Source organism: Haplochromis burtoni, unplaced genomic scaffold (genome assembly GCF_018398535.1).
Source record: "Haplochromis burtoni strain Fernald_Lab_line unplaced genomic scaffold, NCSU_Asbu1 Contig_269, whole genome shotgun sequence".
In the NCBI taxonomy this organism is placed as follows: domain Eukaryota; kingdom Metazoa; phylum Chordata; class Actinopteri; order Cichliformes; family Cichlidae; genus Haplochromis; species Haplochromis burtoni.
Genome location: NW_024582630.1, coordinates 99,962 through 120,976, shown reverse-complemented (window position 1 = coordinate 120,976; position 21,015 = coordinate 99,962). Strand labels below are relative to the sequence as shown.

The window sequence follows — 21,015 nt, the reverse complement described above, 5'->3', positions numbered from 1 at the left end:
AGCCAGTGGGACAATAGTTCAGCCCCCACCACCACCTAATCATGAGTGGCAAACTTGAATACAAAATGATGATATAATGTAATAAATATGTGCTACATATTAGACATATAATCCAAAAATTGTGGTGTGAAAAAAAACCATTCACAAATACTCATAGGTTGTGAGACACCTTAAAAATGCTATAGATGACAGATAAAAGGTCAGCGATAGATTGTCTCCATGTAGCGCATTGTTTTGAACTTGTCTGTACCCTTCCTGATTTTTGCCCATGATATCTATAAACCATCACAAGTTATTTGATGTAAAGGAACTCTTTGTGCCTTTTTAAAATAAACAAACCATGATTCTGAAAAGCAAACTATAGAATTTCATGAAAAAGTGGTGGTATTATTAAATATCTAGAATAGAATAGAATAGAATTCAACTTCATTGTCATTGCACATGTCACAGGTACAAGGCAACGAAATGCAGTTTGCATCCATCCAGAAGTGCTTTAGCCATGATATAGATATATTACAAATATATATTAGCAATAATATAGATATGTGAGTATATTACAGAAATGGGTCTATTATGGTATGTTATAATGTACACGGTATGAAGTATGTTATAAATATGCTATAACTATAAGTATGTACAGGCTGTAGTGAGTACAAGCTATGTACAGGCTATGAACAGGATATAAATATGAAAAACTGTACAGAAATATGAGATATACAGTTATACAGAAATGTGAACTATGCAGGTAATAAACAGTTGTAGATTTAAAATTTATCGTATTGTACAGAATGATTATTTACACAGAATTATACAGTAGTGCAGTTAAGATGTGGATAATTTCTACAGAGGCTATATAAAGTGCTAGTGGTTTTGAGTGGTGGTTCAGTCCATGTTATTATTGTGTGTTTGAGGGTACAGTTGTCCATTGTGTGTGTAGGTGGTTGTGGGTGTGTGTATGTCCAGTCCATGTGTTAACGTGGGTCAGATGTCAGGAGGCAGAGTTCAGGAGTCTGACAGCTGTGGGGAAGAAGCTGTTCCGGTACCTGGTGGTCTTAGTCCGGAGGCTCCTGTAGCGCCTCCCAGAGGGCATGAGGGTGAAGAGTCCATGTGATGGGTGACTGGGGTCTTTGATGATTTTTCAGCCCTTTTCAGACACCGCTTCCTGTAGATGTCTTTCATGGCAGGAAGTGGTGCTCCGGCGATGCGCTGGGCAGTTTTCACAACCCTCTGCAACGCCTTCCGGTCCGAGGCAGAGCAGTTCCTGTACCAGACTGTTATACAGTTGGTCAGGATGCTCTCGATGGTGCAACGATAGAAGTTCACCAGGATGTCTGAGGACAGGTGGTTCTTCCTCAGAGTCCTCAAGAAGAAGAGGCGCTGGTGAGCCTTCTTGACCAGCTTGGAGCAGTTGGTCGTCCAGGTGAGATCGCCGGAGATGTGGACTCCCAGGAACTTGAAGCTGCTCACACGCTCCACAGCCATCCCCTTAATGTGGATGGGTGGATGTGGGTCAGCATTCCTCCTGTAGTCCACGATGAGCTCCTTGGTCTTCTCGGTGTTAAGCAGCAGGTTGTTTGTGTCGCACCACTCAGCCAGACGATCCACCTCCTCCCCGTAGGCGGCCTCATCATTGTCACTGATGAGGCCAATCACCGTGGTGTCATCTGCAAACTTAATGATGGTGTTAGAACCATCAGCAGGTCTGCAGTCGTGGGTGAAGAGGGAGTAGAGGAAAGGGCTCATCACACAGCCTTGTGGTACACCGGTGTTCATTGTGATTGTAGATGAGCAGTGGTTATCCAGCCGGACATGTTGGGGGCGGTTGGTCAGGAAGTCCAGTAACCATTTGCAGATGAGGGAACTGATGCCCAGGTCTGTCAGTTTCCTGATGAGTTGTGAGGGGTGGATTGTATTGAATGCTGAACTGAAGTCTATAAACAGCATTCTGGCGTAGGTGTTGTTGTTGTCCAGGTGTGAGAGGACAGAGTGCAGTGCGATGGAGACTGCATCCTCTGTGCTCCTGTTCTGGCGGTATGCGAATTGGTGGGGGTCCAGGGTGGGGGGGAGACAGGATTTGAAGTGTCTAGTCAACTATCTAGTCAAGATAGTTGATAATTACCAAGCTATGGCACTGGCACAGCCCTTCCTTTGTATCAGATGAATGGTGCACTTAATGCACTTTTTATGTGTCAGCTTGTTACCAACTTCACCATCTGCATTTCCAGTTCTGCCCCGCTTGACAGCTAAAGAATGAGACACAGGTTTTACTCCACAACAAAATATAATTTAATGAATTTGCTTTTTACTGTGTCGATCACAAATCTATAATGATGTTAAAAAAAAATAGAGCAAAAGAAAGAAAATGATCCGGTAACCTCCTTTGTGTTGATGTAAGGCATGCAGTCTCCATAGAGCTTTGGACATTGAAGCTACAGGTCATACAGTAAGACACACTGACACTCAGCTACAAATACACACAAAAGCGCTCATTATGTCCACTCTTCTTGGGGCCCAATAAACATTTATTGTTTGCACATACAATGAGTAGAAGTGGTATAAATCACAACACCAAAAGTTTAATAGTTTACGAATAGCAATAGGATGGGCTAACACTTCTCTGGGGATTTTTCTACCTTGTCCACTCTTGAGGAATAATGGTATGGTGATGCAGGAATATTTGAATATGTGAATTACACTGACAGTTACACAGAAAGGGGTTAGTAGACAAACACGTTGTGTGAGCATGTAGCACACAAAATGAGGGAGATTTTAACAGCCGTGACTCTTGCATTCAAACCTTTGCAACGAGCCCTTTTGGAACTGGTTTTTCTCAACCAAAGGAGCCTGTAAAAACAATCGGCTTCATTCAGCTTCAAGAAGGTCCTTCATATGGGAAGTTACATTGATGTGTTGCTGCTGTAACTTTCATATAAAAAGTGCAGACATTTACTTGTGTCTATGGTGCAAAAATCTTGATGACCTCTGGGATTCAAATTGGCCCGAGCTATATAAATACAATTATATATCTGGCTTCATATAAAAATAAAACTAGTAGTACACAAATATTGCACACCTAAGGGAGTTTAGATTTGTCAGGTTATTGACAACCTATTGAGGAAAATGTACAAACACGGAAATAATAAACCATCTGGTGCAGTATAAATAAATATTTAGATACTGAGTTTTAATTCTCTGCATGCAGTATATCTCTCTGGCTGTAGGTGGACCAAGTTGGGCACAGGTGGAGTCACGGCTGCCAAGGGGAAATGGATGTAGGCTGTGCGGTGCGTGAAGGTCATGGTGGAGCAGCAGGTAGTTCTTGTGGACAATTGGGACAGAGCTGCTCAGTGTTGCTGGGCATCCAGCTCCCTCTGGCGGCAGCCCACAGCAGTGATGAGGGCAGCTCCCTTACCGCTGCCGTCCTCAGACAGCAGGAAGTTGACATCACATTTGGGGGCGAGTTCCTTCACAGTTTGTTGGAAGATCCGAGAAAAACTGAAGAAAAGAGAGCAAGAGGAAACTGTGGTTATGAGGCAGCTTGCTACTGAACTTGAAATGACAGTTGCTTTCCAGCATAGGTGACAGACATACATATTATTCAAACTTTACAACTAGAAGCAGCACAGAGTTGTGTGAGGAGGTTCATTCGGGCCTATCGAGAGGGTGTGGACTTGGAGGTAAAAGAGGTCCTCTGGATTATTATTGGTGCAGTTATCTCCTAATTTGTAACCCCAGTTACAAGAGTCCATCAGTAGTCCCCTCGACAAACAACCAAATGAAGATGTTAGCCTTGAGGTACTTTTTCAGAAAATAATCTTTTATATAAAAAACTGGTATAGTTGTAATTTGTCCTCACAAAGAATCACAAGTGGTAGCAGATCAAAGTGTTTTAAGGCTAAGAAATGTAGACAGATTGTACATTTAGTTGATTTATAACATACTAATACTTGGCTATTTATGGGTTGTAATATGTTTATTACAGTTTCTGCTGTTTTTATTCTGGACATCTGCAAACGTACAATTTGCTTTATCTTTTTAATGTCTAACATGCATTATTTAATGTCAAAAAAGACCAGTATATTTGTTGAATATAGGTCCTTCAGCACTTTTTGAATGTTTTTCCATCCTAGTGACTGAATAAATAATTCAGTGCTACTGTAAGGCCAGTGAGTTTGGTAATCTTGGGTAATTCTTTGCAGACTGATGAAATACAGTAACATTTTAAAATGAACGGGTCTCCTTTCACACAAACATGCCCTCTATTGTGTTCCTATCCCAGCTCTTACTGTGGGTGCAGCTTGTAGAGTGTGCCATCCACGCCCACTGTAACATCCAGGTGGTCCAGTCTTCTGTTCTCACGGATCTTGTCCACCACTGCAGCCATTCCAGCTCCGCACAGTTGAGCTGCTCGGCGGGACACTGTGCCACACACCTCCTTGACGATAATACTGTCATCACAGGTGCTGTCGAGCCCCAGCTGCTGCAGGATCGCTCTGACCTGCAGCAAGGCCAGACGATCGCTGTGGAGAGAGGTGGGAGGGGGAAGAGTCAGAGGTCAGCCAACAGCAGGAGAGTCATTGGATACCTCACAGCTGTTCCCAGAGACTAAGGTAGGCTTAAACAGCACATAAGCTCAAGTGCTCACATCCCCCTTCCTTTATCATTCCTAGGTGTGGTGACTCATTAAAAACTGCTTTTTGCTGAATACTTTAGCTTAATCCCATGTTTTCATGCTGGTATACTATTAATTTCCCAGCATTTTGCATGTTTAAGCCACAGGCTTTATATAAACACAGATACTTTACAGTACTACTAACTCTTTCTAGCTTTCTGGTATTCACCATTTACTTCTTAACTTCAGTTTTCATTTATTTTGCTACAGTATGAAAATTAGTCTGCATCAGACAAATGACTTTTTTAACCTCTGTATGGTTATGCAGGTATTCTGTAGGGGCAGAATATTAAAAACTGTCCTACACAATAATATTGTAGCGGAAAAACTAAGTGCATTTTTTGTCTGAGGTGGATTATAGACTACTTCTTATGTGCTATTAGCTGTTTCTGATATTCTGATGTTCTAAATTCATAAGATAGATAATATATAACATTCTGTAAAAGTCAGTGGAAGCCTATGCCTGCTAGGAGGTGTATAAAGCAAACAGTGTTCTGTGTAAAGTTATAGAAGTTATATAATTTAATTTTATACTTTTGTAGTTATTAAATACAAAATACTTCTGGTGCTAAACTTTTATTTGAATTAACTTGTGATGTTTGATAAGAGTGGTAAATGTACCGAATTCACTTTTCTGTCTCCTGGCTTGACATCTGTGCGCAACTTTGTAAACTTTACACATTTGTCAGAATATCCATGTCATAGCATAGATCACCTAGAGCATAACAGGTGGCAGCATTCAGTAACAGTTTTATGAGAGAAGAAACTGATCTTTTTTTTATTTAAGCAACTGATCCCTCTAATGTTGAAAATCAGTCCAAACCGGCAGTGGTTGAAGACTGTAACCACAACTTATGTGCTCTTTATCTTCTAATTGAAGAAATTGAATGTTGTTTGAATTGAATGCTCAAAAACATAGTTGGGGTGAATTTTACCTTTAAATAGGACAGACTATTTTGTAGACGCCACAATTCTGTAATGTCTGCTCCTGGATAAACAGTTTGTATATAATGATTGTTTGATAGCATTAAAACAGCCCTAACCAATAATTGCAAAAAAAAAAAAATGTTAGTGTGAAATGATTCACTCACCTTTCTATCTGTGACAGAAACTTTGTCTCAAAGATGCCCCTGGTCTTAAGTGTCTCTGAGATTTGTCCCCGGAACAGGAAGCCACGCTTGGTCAGATCAATCAAAATCTGCCGTACAATCTCACCAAGATACATTCCACTGCACATCTTCTCATATCTGTGATGCAAAAGAATTAACACAGCTGTGTCAGTAAGCTGTAAAGATGCTCTCTTAACTAGAGATACCATTTGTTTTCTTTTTTTCCCTTTAAATATATTTTTCTGTTTGCTCTTTGATCCAGTATTACTGAACAGGCCAAGATGTTGAGGGGAGAGTATAGCACTGTGGCAGGTGTTGCTATTTTGTTATTTGTGAAATAGTTGGGTACTAGCTGCATCCTAACCTTTGTTTGCCTTCGTTGAGTGAGTTCTCATCCACTGCCTGGTCGTATGTTGTCCTGATGTCATCCAGACAGCCATTGTCTCCAAATGCCCCCCACTCCATATTGACACACATCCGACCCTCGGTACCCGGCACTATCTCAATGTTCTTCATTTCTTCCATATAACAAGCATTGCTGCCCGTTCCTGAGTGTATACACAGCCAGGGCTGTTACATCTGAAAAGAACTACCAAATTTCTTTTTTGTTTTTGAAAAAACAAATCCTTTCTAACTGTAGATTAGTATTGGGCTAAGGTGCAAAATAACACAAAAGTAGTTTTGCTTAATAAAATAAATACATAAACATATCATTTTGTTGTATGAATATTTACTTACATCTTTCATACATACACCTTGCAAGATAATTGTAGAAAAAATATTTTTGTTATAGGTTGTGTGTCACTCACCTGCGATCAGTCCCACCTCACATGTGGGCTCCTCATATGCACAGGTCATCATCGTCCCCACTGTGTCATTCACTATGGCTACCACATCCAGCTCAAACTCCTACAAACATCACAAGAATTATTGTTTACACATCAAAGTACAACAATATTACATGCACGTATAATGCAGTAAGAACTTGTGTATGCTTTCCATGTTATAGACAAATTTCAATTCAAAAAATCAGTCGTGCAAAAAAGCAGTCGTGTCCAGAATATATTCATTACATTTTTAATTCACATACTCATGATACTGAAGTGTTTACATCCGGTTACTTATTTTAATAGCCATATTGGTTTTTTTTCCCTGCAGTCTAAAGAATAGCAGGTAGTTGCTGTTGCTTAAGACTTTTCCAAGATGATGTTAAAGCAACGTTAAGTCCATGTTTTTCACTAAACATTGCTGGATGGTTGTTTTGACAGATGAATCAATATCACACCTGGCAACATCTTAAATGCCACACTGAGCACAATGCGGTTCACCCACACTCCTAGACAGGCGAAACAACAAACTACACAAGCAGTTTCAAAGAGCTGTAAGGTTCAGGAGCTCTGCCAGACCTCTGCTCTTAGCTGCATGTCTTCTGGGTGTTATTGCATGCTATAAGGACAGTAAACAGGTCCAGGCTCGTACCGCTTTACCTGTTAGTTAATGATTTACCTTTGGTTAATACTTACTGGATTCTCCATCTAAAAAAATAAAATTAATATGTGAAACCGAAAAGTGGCAACATGTGGATATTAGGAATTTTCTAGATATAACAGTGACACTCAACTGTATTCATAAAAATGTCATTTATTAGAGAGAGTAATTAGTCATATTTGTTGTTCTGTTGTAGGTTTATACAGTACGAGGTGGGGTTAAGTGCGTTTATGCTGAAACTGCAAAATTGCAGTTCACAGCAAAGATGCCTATATGCTGGGATTAGCAGCTATGTGGTCATGTGACGTGGTTGGTGAGTGAATATATGATGTGCAATCTTCTTTACTACTAAGGATTTACTATAAGGTTTTTAATGAGGTGGTCCGATAGGTTACATATCCAGATTCTTTCCCTTCCTTATTCTGTAATGTTTTTATGAAACAAAGTTTAAATTATGAGATTTTAAACGACCAAAATAACAAAAGTTCTCTAAATAGTGGGTAGATAAGTGAATATAAAAAAAAAAAAAACAGTTAAGCTCTAAAATAGCTGAATTTCATTATTTAAAAGACACTGCTTTGAGGGGCTCATTGAAGGCAAGCATTTATTTGCTCAGAGTGCTGTCAGTCAGAACCTGGACAGCACTTTTAAAGAAGCAACAATATGAGGGACAAACTGTGCCTACATTATACAGGATGCAAAGGTGCAGCTTACACAAAGCCTTTTTTATCTCACCAAATATCCCATACAAAGACTATTGTTTTGCTGTTCTTTGTAACAATAACCAAGCAGCAGTCAGAGGTATAAAATATACACTTATGTCTATTAAATTTGGGATCATTTTAACAATACTGAATGAAACCATTTTACTGGTTTTAGGGTATTTTAGGTTTTATGTTTTTTAGGGTATATTTTGACTAAATGATGCATATTTTTTAGTAACAAACTTTTCACAATAATGGCATCTTTGGGCTTTCTGTCAAATCCAGTGGATTAACTAGTGTTCGTGTTGTTGTGACTAAACTGGTCTGTGATTACCTCTTTCCTTTTGATTGCTTCCCGAAGAAGCTCCACTACATCTTCACCCTCACAGTCTGTGGCCTTGAAGCCTTTGGTCCATGTTACAAGGATGCCCTGAAGATAACAAAACAATAAGTAATGATTTCAATTATAATAATGTTTAATTTGACTGAATAACATTTCACAATTCTCTAAACATGACAGAATAACGACTTATTAACCAAGTATGTGTCCATTACGTGTGTACGTTACATTGTACATTATGCTTTGCCTTCTTGGTAATTTGGTTGTAGCTGGATTGAAAGCAACGTAAAGTTTTTGCTTTGAGGAAAAAGGGAACATACTGCATCCAGGCTGGTCTGATGGCAGGGGAACGAAAAAGTGAAACCCAGTGGGAGTCGAGCACTTTTCATTCCCATGTAGTCCAGGAAATCAGAGATGCAGTGCACAATGTGATCAAAAAGCTGGAAAGAGACATCATATAGAAAGAAAAGGTCAGGACTGCTAATGGCTTTTGGTGTTTTTTATCATGCGAGTTACAAAGATTCTTTATGGCACCAATGCAGGTTTGGATTTGGATAGTTGCATGTTTCAAATGTATTTTGTTGTAGCTAGAAATTAAGATGGAAAAGAGAAGAAATTGCTATAAATGTTTAATCTGTTTTCATGGAATAAGCAGTTTTTAAAGACTGAGAATTATTTAAACATGATTATTGTTCCTGTTTCCTGCAACAAATACGCAAAACTAATCAGTACCTCTTCCCCTGTGCCCTGCATGACTTCTATGGGAATGGCATAGATTTTGTTATGCATCTCCACTGATCGTCTTTTCCCACTGCGAATTTTGACTAGAAGCACGCGGAAGTTCGTTCCTCCAAGGTCCAGAGCAAGGAAATCACCATTTTCTGTTAAAAAAAAGCCAAAGAAATGAGCATGAGAAGGCACAAAACATATTTCTACAACCACTGAATAAGTTTTATCTGTTGTACTGGTTATAATTTAGAATAAATATTGTTCTCTCTATGGTTAAAAAACTTGAAAATAGCAATTATATTTGACTGCCAGGATCAGAGAATTAGGGACAAAATATAAGGCACAGAATTATTGGCTTTTAAATCTTAAAGTATTTGTCTAAATGTTAACCTTCATGTATTAATTGCCATTAGGCATCACAGATAAGTAGTGCTAGTTTATCAAGGTGAGGCCAACGTTTACTCGCGTGTGCTTCTGTGTCTGGTAATTCACCTATTTTCAGAAAACCTTTTGAAAGAAACACATAGATCTAGGAAACGTCAGCTGTGTCTTCAGTCAGCATAAACTGACCATTTGTACTGTTACTGGTTATTGGATTGTGAAAATCCTTTCATGCAGATCCATAAAGTCCACCTCATACACTACCTAAGTAGATACATAATTAAAAGCAGTGCTTGTGCTGGGTAAACATGTCCAGCTGTTGGGTTTTTAAATATCTGAAGCCTGTTGTTTGACTCCTTGTGCCATGAACTTTACTCGAGCTTTTTGTGTTAGCACAAGTGCTGCTTTCATTATTACCAAAAACCAAACATATAGTGACTGATTGTTTCATGATACATTATGTAGTTTAGTAGTTACTTTGAGATGACATATAGACTCGCTTTAATTATTGATAATGCTGTTTTTATTGTGGTAAATAATTCAACTGTTTGTTTCACCAAACACTGATATTGTATTTTACAAGCACGTAATAATTTTACCTGATGCAATGGTGGCCTTATTATAGGTAATACACTCCCGAGTATAACACATGGTTTCACTATAGACCACACAAAACACTTTAGTATCAAAGGATATTGATATTTCCATCTGCATTACTTTCCTTTGGCCTTCATATATGACATAGACAGGCGTGAATGTTTGACTTGGACCTGAGCTAACAAAAAAACGAATCTATGTATGTCTCATTTTAATTACCTGTTCCGTCCGGTGTGCTTCGAACAAAGGTGGGCAACATTTTGACTGTAGCGTCCTTGTGGCTGTCCTTCTTCAGGCCTCTTTCAATCTCCACCTTCATCCTTTTCTTTACCTCTAACAACTGATTTTTGCTCAACCGGAATTCTGCCAAAGTCTGCTGAATGTGGCGCGCCTGCTCGGTTAAACGGTATGCCACTGCTGTCACCATGGCTGCTCCTTTCCCACTCCCGCTTTCGGACAGCAGGAAACGGACATCTGAGTCTGGGACTAAGCGACGCACAGTTTTGTGCAGACGACGGGCATATCTGTTCAGAGAGCAAAAGAATTCCTCGTGAGGAAAAACAGAGTCTTCAAGCGAGTATTAGAATGTGTCAAAATCTATTTTTCATCAGAATTATGTATTCAGGCTGCAGAAATATATAAAACACTACACAATTACAGGATAACTGTGACTTAGGATTTTAGGAATTCACAATGCAGCAGATCTGAACTTCCACACAGACCAAAACCTGGAGTTTTTCATTTAGGACTGAATCTGAAGCCACTCAAAGAATTATCTGGCGTACATCCTTTCTATGCTGCATAGGTCTTTTTGGAGTGCATAATATCCAAACTAAATGTGCGTCTCTGGAAAGCGCCCTTTAGTCCCCATTTTATGGCCTACTCACTGAGGGTGCATCTTGTACAGGGATCCATCAATGCCGACAGTGGTACGAAGCCGCACAACTCCTTTATTCTCTTTTAGGCGACAAAGAATGGCTCCCAGAGTTGCAGATATTAGATTAGCTGAGCGGAAGGATACGATGGTGCACACGTGCTGCACAGCCAGACAGTCTTCATCTGAGGGCTCCACTCCAAGCCTTGTCAGGATTTCCATGCACTTCTTCAGTCCTTCCTTAGTCCTAAAATTACAAGTATTGAACATTAAAAAGGTCTTAACTCTTCTGTTGAAAAATGGAAGTGGAAAAACTATTTTATTCCTTCATGTCTCACTTTTCAATTGCAGATACATGTTTCGTCTCAATCTTTCCTCTCGTCAGGAGCTCGGGGGTTATTCGTCCCTCAAACAGCAGCCCCTCTTTGGCCATCTTGACCAGGATGAGACGTACCAGTTCTCCCATGTACATGCCACTGGCCATCTTTTCAAACCTAATCAGAAAGAAACACAACAGTGTTTTCATATAAGGTATCACAGCTACAATTTCTATTCATCGAAATTACAGTCCACTGCAGACTAGAATGCTTTTTTTCAACTGTAATCTTAAGGGACAAAGCTATATTTTATCTATAGTGGTGTGTGTACAGTAACTTCACAATGTGTAACAACAAAGAGAACTAGTCCCAAAGAAGTTAAGCATACTGGTATACTTTTGTGTATTATATGCAGTTCGTTTACTGTTTGGCTGCACAACTTAAAAAACTAACTTGCATTGTACTTATCGTGGTCTACAGTAAGTAAACTTACTGAAAGATATTTAAACTTTCAAAACCTTCTTTAGTTTAAAAAAAAAAGAAAGGAATCTTACAATTGTTTTCCTGGGTTGATCGATCCTCTGTCAATCTCACGGTCAAACTCTGTGCGGATGTCCTCTAGGGACCCATTATCCCCAAAAGCACCCCATTCAGTGTTGATGCACATCCGGCCTTCATCTCCTTCCACCAGGTCAATGTGACGCAGTTCCTCCATGTAGCAGGCATTTGTTCCCGTTCCTGAAAGGATGCACAACTGACATAACTCTTATTTCACTTCAAAGCAGAATGCAGTGTGCTTTTTAGCTTATTTGGTGCCCCCACATGTAGAACTGTGTACATGCTTCTGTACAGTGCTCAGGACCTCGTGTGATTTTTGCCCAAGCTTGGACGAGAGACATTATTTTTGCTTGATTTTTGCCCTTCTGGGTTAGAACTTTAATATAAAAATGTATTCTCAACATCCTGGGATGGTTTGAAGTACTGATAAAGTACACTTGGTTACTAAAACCTGTTGGCTTTAAGGTGCTAAATACCTTTTCCAAAGCCTGGGGAAAGGATCTATTTGTTTAAAAGGGGCATATCAAATCATGTGAAATGCAAGATGTTTTTCCCCCTACTTTAAAAGTGTCATTGGCTCAGGCATTTGTATTTGCCTAATGCACTGGTAAAAATCCGTTTTTACCTATAATGATTCCCACTTCACAGCGCTGATCGTCAAATCCACAAGTCATCATAGTGCCAGTGGTGTCATTCACCACTGCCATGATGTCTGCTTGGTAGTCCTGGGAAAACAAGGTTATGTTTAACTCAAAACAAAATGGAAAAAAAGAGCCACCTGGCAGATGTCTTATCTATGTTTGCAAATGAAATCCACAGACAAAAACCTACCCCTCGTTTCTTGATAGCTTTGTTTAGAAGCTTCACAACGTCCATGCCTTCTACACCACTGGCTTTAAACTTCTTTGTCCATGTTAGTAAGACAGCCTGAAAAACAAGACTAACTTTAATTTACTATAAGACGGGCAAAGACAATCTCAAATATATGTCCATTGCTATGATACTTTAATATAAATACAATACATACAATAAAATATAATGCATTGATGAATTTACACTGTTACATTCTATGGGCTTTATTGAGCTATTGATCTAAAACTATTAACAAAAGAAACAAGCCACACATGTTGAGATTGTAGTGGTGACGTGTTTAATGAGCACAGTGAGTGATACAGTTATCCTTTAAACTGGAAGTGTTTACCTCATCTAGTTTGGTTTGGGCACACGGGAAAGAGAACGTGAATCCCACAGGAAGTTTTTTATCCTTGATTTTTTGTTTCTCCATGAAGTCACCGAGGCAATCTGCAACATGGTCAAAGAGCTGCAGACACACAAAAAAGACATTTTTAAGAATTTCAAGGTGATGTAACTACATTTTGGCGCAAATGTAACATTTTCTTTATCATTGTAAGTTAATGCATCCTTAAAGTACAATTTCCAGTTTACATAAATATCCCTGAAACTTTACTTAGAAAATGCTTCAACAAATATGTAAAGAACATAAAAGATTCTGCAGACAGTTAAAAGCCTTTCTGTAAACCATGCATATTTTAGAAATCATCATGAGATCCTGGAAAGATAGCTGATATCTACCCATATTGACATGACTTAGCATGTTTTTAAACTATTTTTTTTTTCTTTTTTCTTTTTAGTCATTGGATTAATTGTATGCTTGCATGAAATTGTTTTAAAAAAAAAATCACACCAATGAAGACTGTTCACAGAGTTGTATATTATACAATAAGTCACAATCTAAATGCACGTCTTTGTTAACAAACCTGTGATATATCACATTACATTTCTTCTGACCAGCTGTCCGTTCAGCATTTCACTAAACAGCATCTGTCTTGTTCTGTCTGTGTAAGTCATGGCCTAAACCAATCACACCGCCGCAGACAGTCATTCATGTTTTGGTTATCATGTTACAACACGGCCGCCAGCTGTCTGTCCTGTGTAGGCCAGCGTAGGTTCTGACGTTGCTCTCATTATTCCCAAGTGTCACAAAGATCATTTTACACAAACTGAATGTTGAGTCGGCCTTACTATAACTGCTTTGTGTGGTGTGTAGACAGTAATGTTGAATATTCTTAATTAAGTGTGATTACAATACATCGGTGTGACAAGGATTACAGCATGAGAACAACATGTCTGATTGCTTCTTAGCTATGTTTTCACAGAGGAATGGCTCAATAAGAAGAATACAACAAGAATGTTTAGTACATTTAAAAATGGTAGAAATATATTTTTGGTTACCTGTGCCCCACTCCCATGGGTAATGTCATCAGGGGTCTCATAGATCTGGCTCTCCATCTGAACTGGTTGCTTCTTGTCTTGTGTCACTTTGACACGCAGGATCCGAAAGTTCGACCCTCCAAGGTCCAGAGCTATGAAGTCCCCCTTTTCTGTCAGGTTGAGAGTGTGGTCACACATTAGTCTTTTTGAGTTTTGTGATTTTTTTTCAATTGCAATTCATGACAGACAGTTGCAACTAGTCCTCCCCCTGGTGTATTCCACACACACACACACACACACACACACACACACACACACACACCCAACAAAAAACAGAAGATTTTCCCCATATTATGTATATTTTGGATCATACCTGAATACCAGAAGTCAACTCATAGGTAGCCCAAAGACTGTACTTAGGGCTACCAGGGTCAAATGTGAGTTTTGGGTAGATTTATGTTTTGCATTTTGTTTTTTGACAGTTTTTACAAGCAAAGGGAGTGAAAATGTGTTTCTTTTTTAAGAAATGTAATATAATATCCTAATTTTAATTTAGGGCAGATTAGAAATTAATGAATGTTTGATACTTTATTAAAGCTGTCACTGCTAATTCTCTCTAAGGCCATCAGTATTCCCAAGCTTGGCATGTCACTAAAAGAGAAAAGGAGCTTTACAGGCATCCACCACAAAGCACATGCTGTTAGTAGTAGCATCAACAAAAGACAATGTTTGGAATAATACTCCCCTCTTGGCCAAAAGTACAAAGATCTATGTCAACATTTATCAACAAAGACACAAGGAACATATCCTCAGGTTTATTTTCCTTACTCCCTACTTATGGTTGGAATGCTGCCTGTCCTTAGAATCAAATATGTAAAGAAACCCACCGAATAAAATAAAAAAAAGAAAGGAAAGAAAAGAAAAGCATAATGTCAACAAATAGCCCCTCTGATTAAAAAATGTGAAGTTTGTTCTGAAATGAATACACAGACCTATATGTGCAATATTACAGGTAATTACATAAATTTATTCTTCTTGAAATCTGACACTGGATAAGAACAGAAAATGTGGATGTAAATTTACTATTGCTGGAATCAGAGTTGTAACCTTTAAGTAAAGAAGTTCAGCTGCCCTCCAACAAAACACTGTTCAGTCGTGCCATGACTGTAATGTTTGCTGCCTTGAGCTATTAATCCTCTTGACCTGACTGGAATGAGATGTGTGTCTGGGCTGGACATACAAGTGTTAGTGATTTGCCGCAGAGCATTTGCTGTTTTATAACCCATGTCGTTGTATATTCTCAGTGCTAGCATGCAAATGCGCTGATGCTGTTTCGTTTAATTAATGCAAAAATTCTTAACTAAGCTCGTCAAAACTAGTGTTGTAATCTAATCACTGATAAAAGAAGGCTTTATCTGTGGCATGGCTGGTGTCTGTAGTACTGGCAAAAAAAAAGAAACATAATATGGTTTACAGTTTTTAAATTATTATTATTTTCGAGAGATTTGATTCTATTTGATTCTATCTGCCATTTGATTCTAAAATACATTTTAATTATTCCATTTCCATAAATGTGTTTTAGTAATAAAAGATAGTGAAAACAGAATCCGTGAGATTTAGGATGAAGACCCTAAGCTGGTCTGTCTACATTTGTATCTCTCATTAGCTTTAACACCAAGTCTAATCTTATTACACAGTAAAAATTACAGTCTGATCTGTTCATTTGTGAATTTTCTTTCCAGAGAAAAAAGTCAAGACAGAGGAATGGGATTAATTTTCACTTATCCCTCTTATCATGACAACCAACCTTGCCAACATGTTTGTCACTACTGTCATTATATGGATTTAAAATGTTTATTTATTTATTTTTTTTGCCATCACCATAGCTTCAACTTCGCACTTTGCTTCATCCCTGTCACCTCATGTTGAAACCCTAGGCTATATATAGTGCGAGAAGGCAGGAATGTCCGGCTGCCTTGTTCTGACATCAGTCTGCGGGAAAACTAAGATATACCTGAAGTATATTTCTGCATTTTTGTTTCTCATTTTTCGACTTGAATACAAGAATAAAACCAAAAACAGCAGAAAGACATTCAAATATTTAGTCATCAATTCTACTTTTTGAGGTTTGTTTCCCAGTAAATGATCTTTTATCATCTGTAATAATCTGACTGTCAAAGTATCCTGAATATACATTCTGTTCCTCTATTATTTTATCAGTATAGCCCCAGTAACATCTTAAACTAGTTGCATGGTCTTACTAAAGGCCTTTTGCTGGTTACAGGCCAGTCCTCAGACTAGTAAAGAAAAATATTTGACACAAAGATATGATTGGATTAGACGAGCCTATGAGGATTCTGTTTCAGTTAAGTTAAATGTAACATTATGAGGTTTTCTTCTGATTGTACGTTACACTGAGTGATGAGGCTGTGTGGACTGTTTGGCCTCAGGCCTAAAACAATAGTAATCTATTTAGCTTGAACCCAGAGCACAAACACAAAGAGGCTTATGTGACAATTTTAACATCAGCACATTCTTTACAGTCAGACAGAAACAAATACATCCTTCAACGAGTATGGATGAAATTTTGTCATCAGTGTGTGAATAGGAGGTATTAATGATGCTACTTTTTCTGCATAATAGTGGAAATGCTCCTTTATTTTTGAACCATTTTGACTTCTAAAATGCAGAATTATTTTTGAGCTTTGTGATATTTTTTATATTGTTAAAATATTTTTACAAATTTTTAAGCATTTTTAAGCTTTAAAGGCTTAAACCCATGTGTTTGACCTCATTAAGTGAACTGCCAATGACTTTGGGCATTTGGGGGCACTGTTGGGCACTTACACAATTAAGGAGAATATTTTTGAGCTGATCAGAGCACTTTTCTCAATAATCTGTGATTTCTGTGAGACTCTTAGTACACACTCTACCTGATCCATCAGGAATGGACCTGACGAACGTGGGCAGCATCTTCACGGTGGCAGTGGGGTTGGTGTCACGTTCAAGCCCATTCTCCATTTCCCTGCGGAACCTGTTCATGATGTCCTTAAGCGTCTCATCGGAGAACCGCATGGAGTACAGGTACTTATCAATCTGAAGAATAGGTGCACAGAGAAGTTGTTAGGGACGTTTTATGCTTGCTAAACATCTGTGAGACACTAATATTTTGCAACCTGAGCACATATCAATTAACATGAATTAAACACATGTAAACACTGCCTACTAGTATTGTCGTGGTTTAAACACAACAATGGGGGTTTCCTGGGATGGATTTTATAATGGGTTTGTGTCATTTGAATTAGTTAACGGCATGGCAGGAGTTCTAGGACATGGGCAAAAATCAATAACCAGGGAGTACCTCTAATTGTGGCAAAGAGCCTGAAGTTGGACACTTGAATCCATGTACTAGTCAGCATAACATTTTGATACAATTAAATTATCAACAAAACATTTTTTAATAATAGCTACATTATATGGTTACATCACAGTTAACACATCTAATGAATGAAATGTTTGTTGGGAGGATTTACAGAGGACAGTTTTTGTTATTGTTATATAATCACAGTGCATGCCATGGGGCACCCCGCACGCCTGAAACCTGCTCTGTGCCACGAGACAGTCCACACATTTGTTACCCATCAAGCTACTCTGTCACATTATTAATATTAGCCTCTCCAAAATGTCACCTGATTTGTAGAGTTTGTCTACAAGAGTAATGAAACATGTCTGTAACTTTTTTTAAAATACAGTAACTTTGATGTTTGTCTATATATACTTTATAAAGTAACATACTGATTTTTTTCATGGCCAATCTTCTTAATGTTGTATGTAAATGGAGTTAATTCGTATAGTTATTCACTCTTAGTTTTCCTGACACTATATTATAATATGGCATCTATTATCAGTCTCTTTCTTATGTTATTTAACTGCATCTGTGTGATGCCTTCTTTTGTCATGTTTTTGTATCAAACTTTTTCAGAATTCTTACGGATTTAAATTAAATTTTGTTTGTTTGCCTGATCCTTTGATGCTTAATCAAAGAATACTAGTAAGACCAAAGGTCTACACACTAAGGCTACCCCGCTACTACAACACTTGGATAACAGATAGTAAATCTAGCTGCCACTAAATTTGACTCCTTATCTTGATATGGTTACAGTGTCGGTGTCCCCTGCAGGATGTGCATGGTTTAAGAGCTTTCATCCTTTCAAGGATTGTTTTTACCCCAGTAGTTCCAGTAACCTACTTCAGCAGTGGCACGTGTTGCTACTGCACTGTGATATCACACATGACGTCATGAGTATTTGACCCCACCCCCACTTACACTGACTGCCCTCACCCGTATCCCCTATTCCCTGGGGATATCTTACCAGTTTGTTCAGTCACGAATTCGCTGTGAACACAGAGTCCGTTTATATGGGCAGCTAGAAGCTGTAATCAGGCTCAGATTTCACTGATGGCAACGTCTATGAGCTGCTAAAAAATTGAAATGTGTTTTCATGATGGACTAAAAGAGGAATGAAATTAAGAAGGCAACAGTGCAATGGGATAGAACATCTGTGAAACAGTAAAAATGAATGACTGGGAAAAGAAAGACACTGACAGTCGGGGACAAAATCGTGGATCTTGGAGATCTTGACTTTTGCCAACAACCCCTCATAGACACCTGTCTGCTTCAGATGCCATAGCAACCAGTGCTCCGGAAAAGCTCAGCGATGGAGCTTTCACACGATCAATGACCACAGCCCTGCTCAAGGACATCTGTGTCAAATACTGCTAACAAACTGAAAATGCACCATATCAATATTAAACACCATGCTGGCTTTCTCCTCCCGTAACTCCCAAATGGTGCATCCTCTTCTCCCAACACAATAAACCCCAAAGATTCGATCCCAGCATGCAGCCACTGTTCGCCGGTGTCTGTGGGTACACGCTAGGCTGCTGTGATATAACAAAGCTCTGAAGTCTAATATAAAAGGACCACCATAACAGTTTAAAGCTGCTGTCGCTCACCTTTTTGAGTTGATCATCCTTCAACTCGGTGAAGTAGTAGGCCAGAAGCTGAGCCGCTATCATCCTGTCTGCGTGTCCTTCGGGAGCTGTCACTTACTACGAGGTGGTTTGACAGTGAAGAAGAAGGGAAAAGAAGATTGTTCAGTTTCCCCTCACGCTGATCCCGCTTTATCCTGAAGTAGAAGCAGAAGCAGGCCTTGCCTGAGCACTGTGTCAAGGCAAGGTTAAAAGGAAAAAGTCTGGTGAAACAAATGTGCAGCAGCGGCCCTGCCTGCTAGTCTGCGACAGGCACACACACATACACACACAAACACACACACAGGCTGGGTTTGGCCGTGCCTCCTCCCTCTGAGCTGCTAGCTCCCTGTTAGCTCTGAGGAGATGTAACAGCTCAGCACAGGAATGGTGGTTCTGTTTTGCCCTGCCCCCACTGAGCACTCCCATTGGCTGAACCCAGGACATGGAAGCAAAGGAAAGAGTGGGGAGCAAACTGGAGGAGGGGGCAACAGGGGAGTGCAAATGGGAGTGGGGGCACGGGAGTTGTGAGCTGAATGAGGAAGCGGCTTACGCACGATAACCGGCCACTCTCCTCCATAGACTTCCCCGAGTTTGCACGTCTCCATGTTTCCACGGCTACAGGAGGTGGACGTGCAGAGAGGCAGGGCAGCCACATGATGATGTCACTACTGCAATACACTGAGCACCAACTGCAGCCTGAAGCACATCACATTCATGCTGCAACATCCAAGCATCTTCTCATAGCTCCACACATGCAGCAGCACCGTTGGAGAGTCAGACTTGTGACTGATGGCTTCTTATCTCTGCAGCACACACCCCACCCACTGCAACACAGAAGCTAGAGATATAGCTTTAAAGCTAAGTGTCATTCCTGACCTTGAGAGGACATTTCTTAATGGAAGGCAACCTGCACACATTATGTACCTATAAATCCACGAATCAGCGATTTTAATTAAAAAACAACAACTAAAAACAAAAAATAACAAAGAATATAAAAAGTCAGGACGACTCATCCAAAGACAAGAAGTAAAAACATTTGTTTGCAGGTTGCAGTCACATTAATTGATATTTTGAAAATGTGTTTTATATTTTTTTTTAAATCTATTCTTACATGGGCTTAAAATGTGTCTTTAGCTATAGCCAGCACATGTTTCGAGCCCCCACCCCTCTTTGACTGCTGATGAGGCTTCAGCATTGCTATACATAGTCAGGGACAGCTCCTCTGCCCCCTGTGGCTCTATTACGTCACCACGCTCTGCGTAAAATGAACCATGTCTCCTGACTCAGTGACGCCTAAAGCTTGTGACGTCTTTATTATATCCCCCCCCCCCCCTTAACCATTGTGATTTAGGACTTCCCTCTTTGATTTTCCTCTAGTGTACACACAGTCCCCCTCCTCTTGTGTTCCATCTTTAGCAGCCTGCAACCTAAAGAATGGTTTCCCGGTGCCGCCTTTCCCCACTGTGAAACAGAAGCTCAGAAAGGAGAGAGGAAAAAGGGGGAGGGCTTAATATTCATTCACTCCCCTCTGAGGAAGACTATCCGGCCTGGTGTCATGGCTGCTTCAGGGTGACCTTTCCTGGTGACCTAAATGTTGTGCTCTTTATAATGAAGTAACGCATGCTTAAGCAGGACTTCTTTTTTTTTAAATTGTTTACAGTTTCTTTATGTAACCACATGTTTATTTGAATATTAAGGACTCATTTTTTCTCATTTAAGTATTTTCCTCAATACGCGACCCTTTTAATATGTTATGCTTGATATGTTTATCGGTATACTTAAACTTTGCTGTTACTGAAGTTGAGAGTTCATCATTCATCCACGAATCCATTTTCAATCTGCTGCAGTATATATGTGCTTGTTGTTTGTAAAGGCACACAAGATTCCTGTCTGTCAGAGGAATATCCTTTGGGAAGCTTAAATGTCCTCAGTAAATCTGTTATAGAAATAGATTTGACTATTCCCTGCATATCAAGGAGC

General features: G+C 39.3%; 2 protein-coding genes across 3 annotated transcripts in view; one reads left to right on the top strand and one right to left on the bottom strand.

Moving 5' to 3' along the window:
• The window catches only part of myom2a (myomesin 2a), a 54,130-nt gene that overhangs the window by 862 nt on the left and 32,253 nt on the right, over positions 1–21,015 (top strand). The window contains exon 2 of the mRNA XM_014339280.2: positions 4,461–4,610. The gene's annotated coding sequence lies outside the window, so the exon portion shown is untranslated. The remainder of the gene's footprint in view (positions 1–4,460; positions 4,611–21,015) is intronic.
• On the bottom strand, positions 2,502–19,507 carry LOC102301388 (hexokinase-1). Of its 2 annotated transcripts, XM_042227589.1 has the most exons (19): positions 19,018–19,507; positions 16,935–17,097; positions 14,023–14,171; positions 12,971–13,090; positions 12,601–12,696; positions 12,395–12,494; positions 11,766–11,949; positions 11,233–11,388; positions 10,908–11,141; positions 10,240–10,544; positions 9,046–9,194; positions 8,634–8,753; positions 8,308–8,403; positions 7,305–7,316; positions 6,591–6,690; positions 6,146–6,329; positions 5,764–5,919; positions 4,287–4,520; positions 2,502–3,495 (listed from the first exon to the last, which is right to left on the bottom strand). In XM_042227589.1, the coding sequence occupies exons 1-19, from the start codon at positions 19,078–19,080 to the stop codon at positions 3,345–3,347; spliced, it is 2,772 nt and encodes a 923-aa protein (XP_042083523.1). In that variant the 5' UTR covers positions 19,081–19,507; the 3' UTR covers positions 2,502–3,344. The 2 variants fall into 2 exon arrangements, with proteins under 2 accessions (XP_042083523.1, XP_005940036.1); XM_005939974.3 differs by lacking the exon at positions 7,305–7,316 and having other exon boundaries at positions 19,018–19,502.

Coding starts and splice junctions, on each gene's coding strand:
- LOC102301388 (XM_042227589.1), bottom strand. CDS start 19,080: ATGATAGCGGCTCAGCTTCTGGCCTACTACTTCACCGAGTTGAAGGAT. Junction 12,495..12,600: donor AAGCTATCAAGAAACGAGGG/GTAGGTTTTTGT, acceptor TTGTTTTCCCAG/GACTACCAAGCAGACATCAT. Junction 4,521..5,763: donor TTTCTGTCACAGATAGAAAG/GTGAGTGAATCA, acceptor CTCTCTCCACAG/CGATCGTCTGGCCTTGCTGC.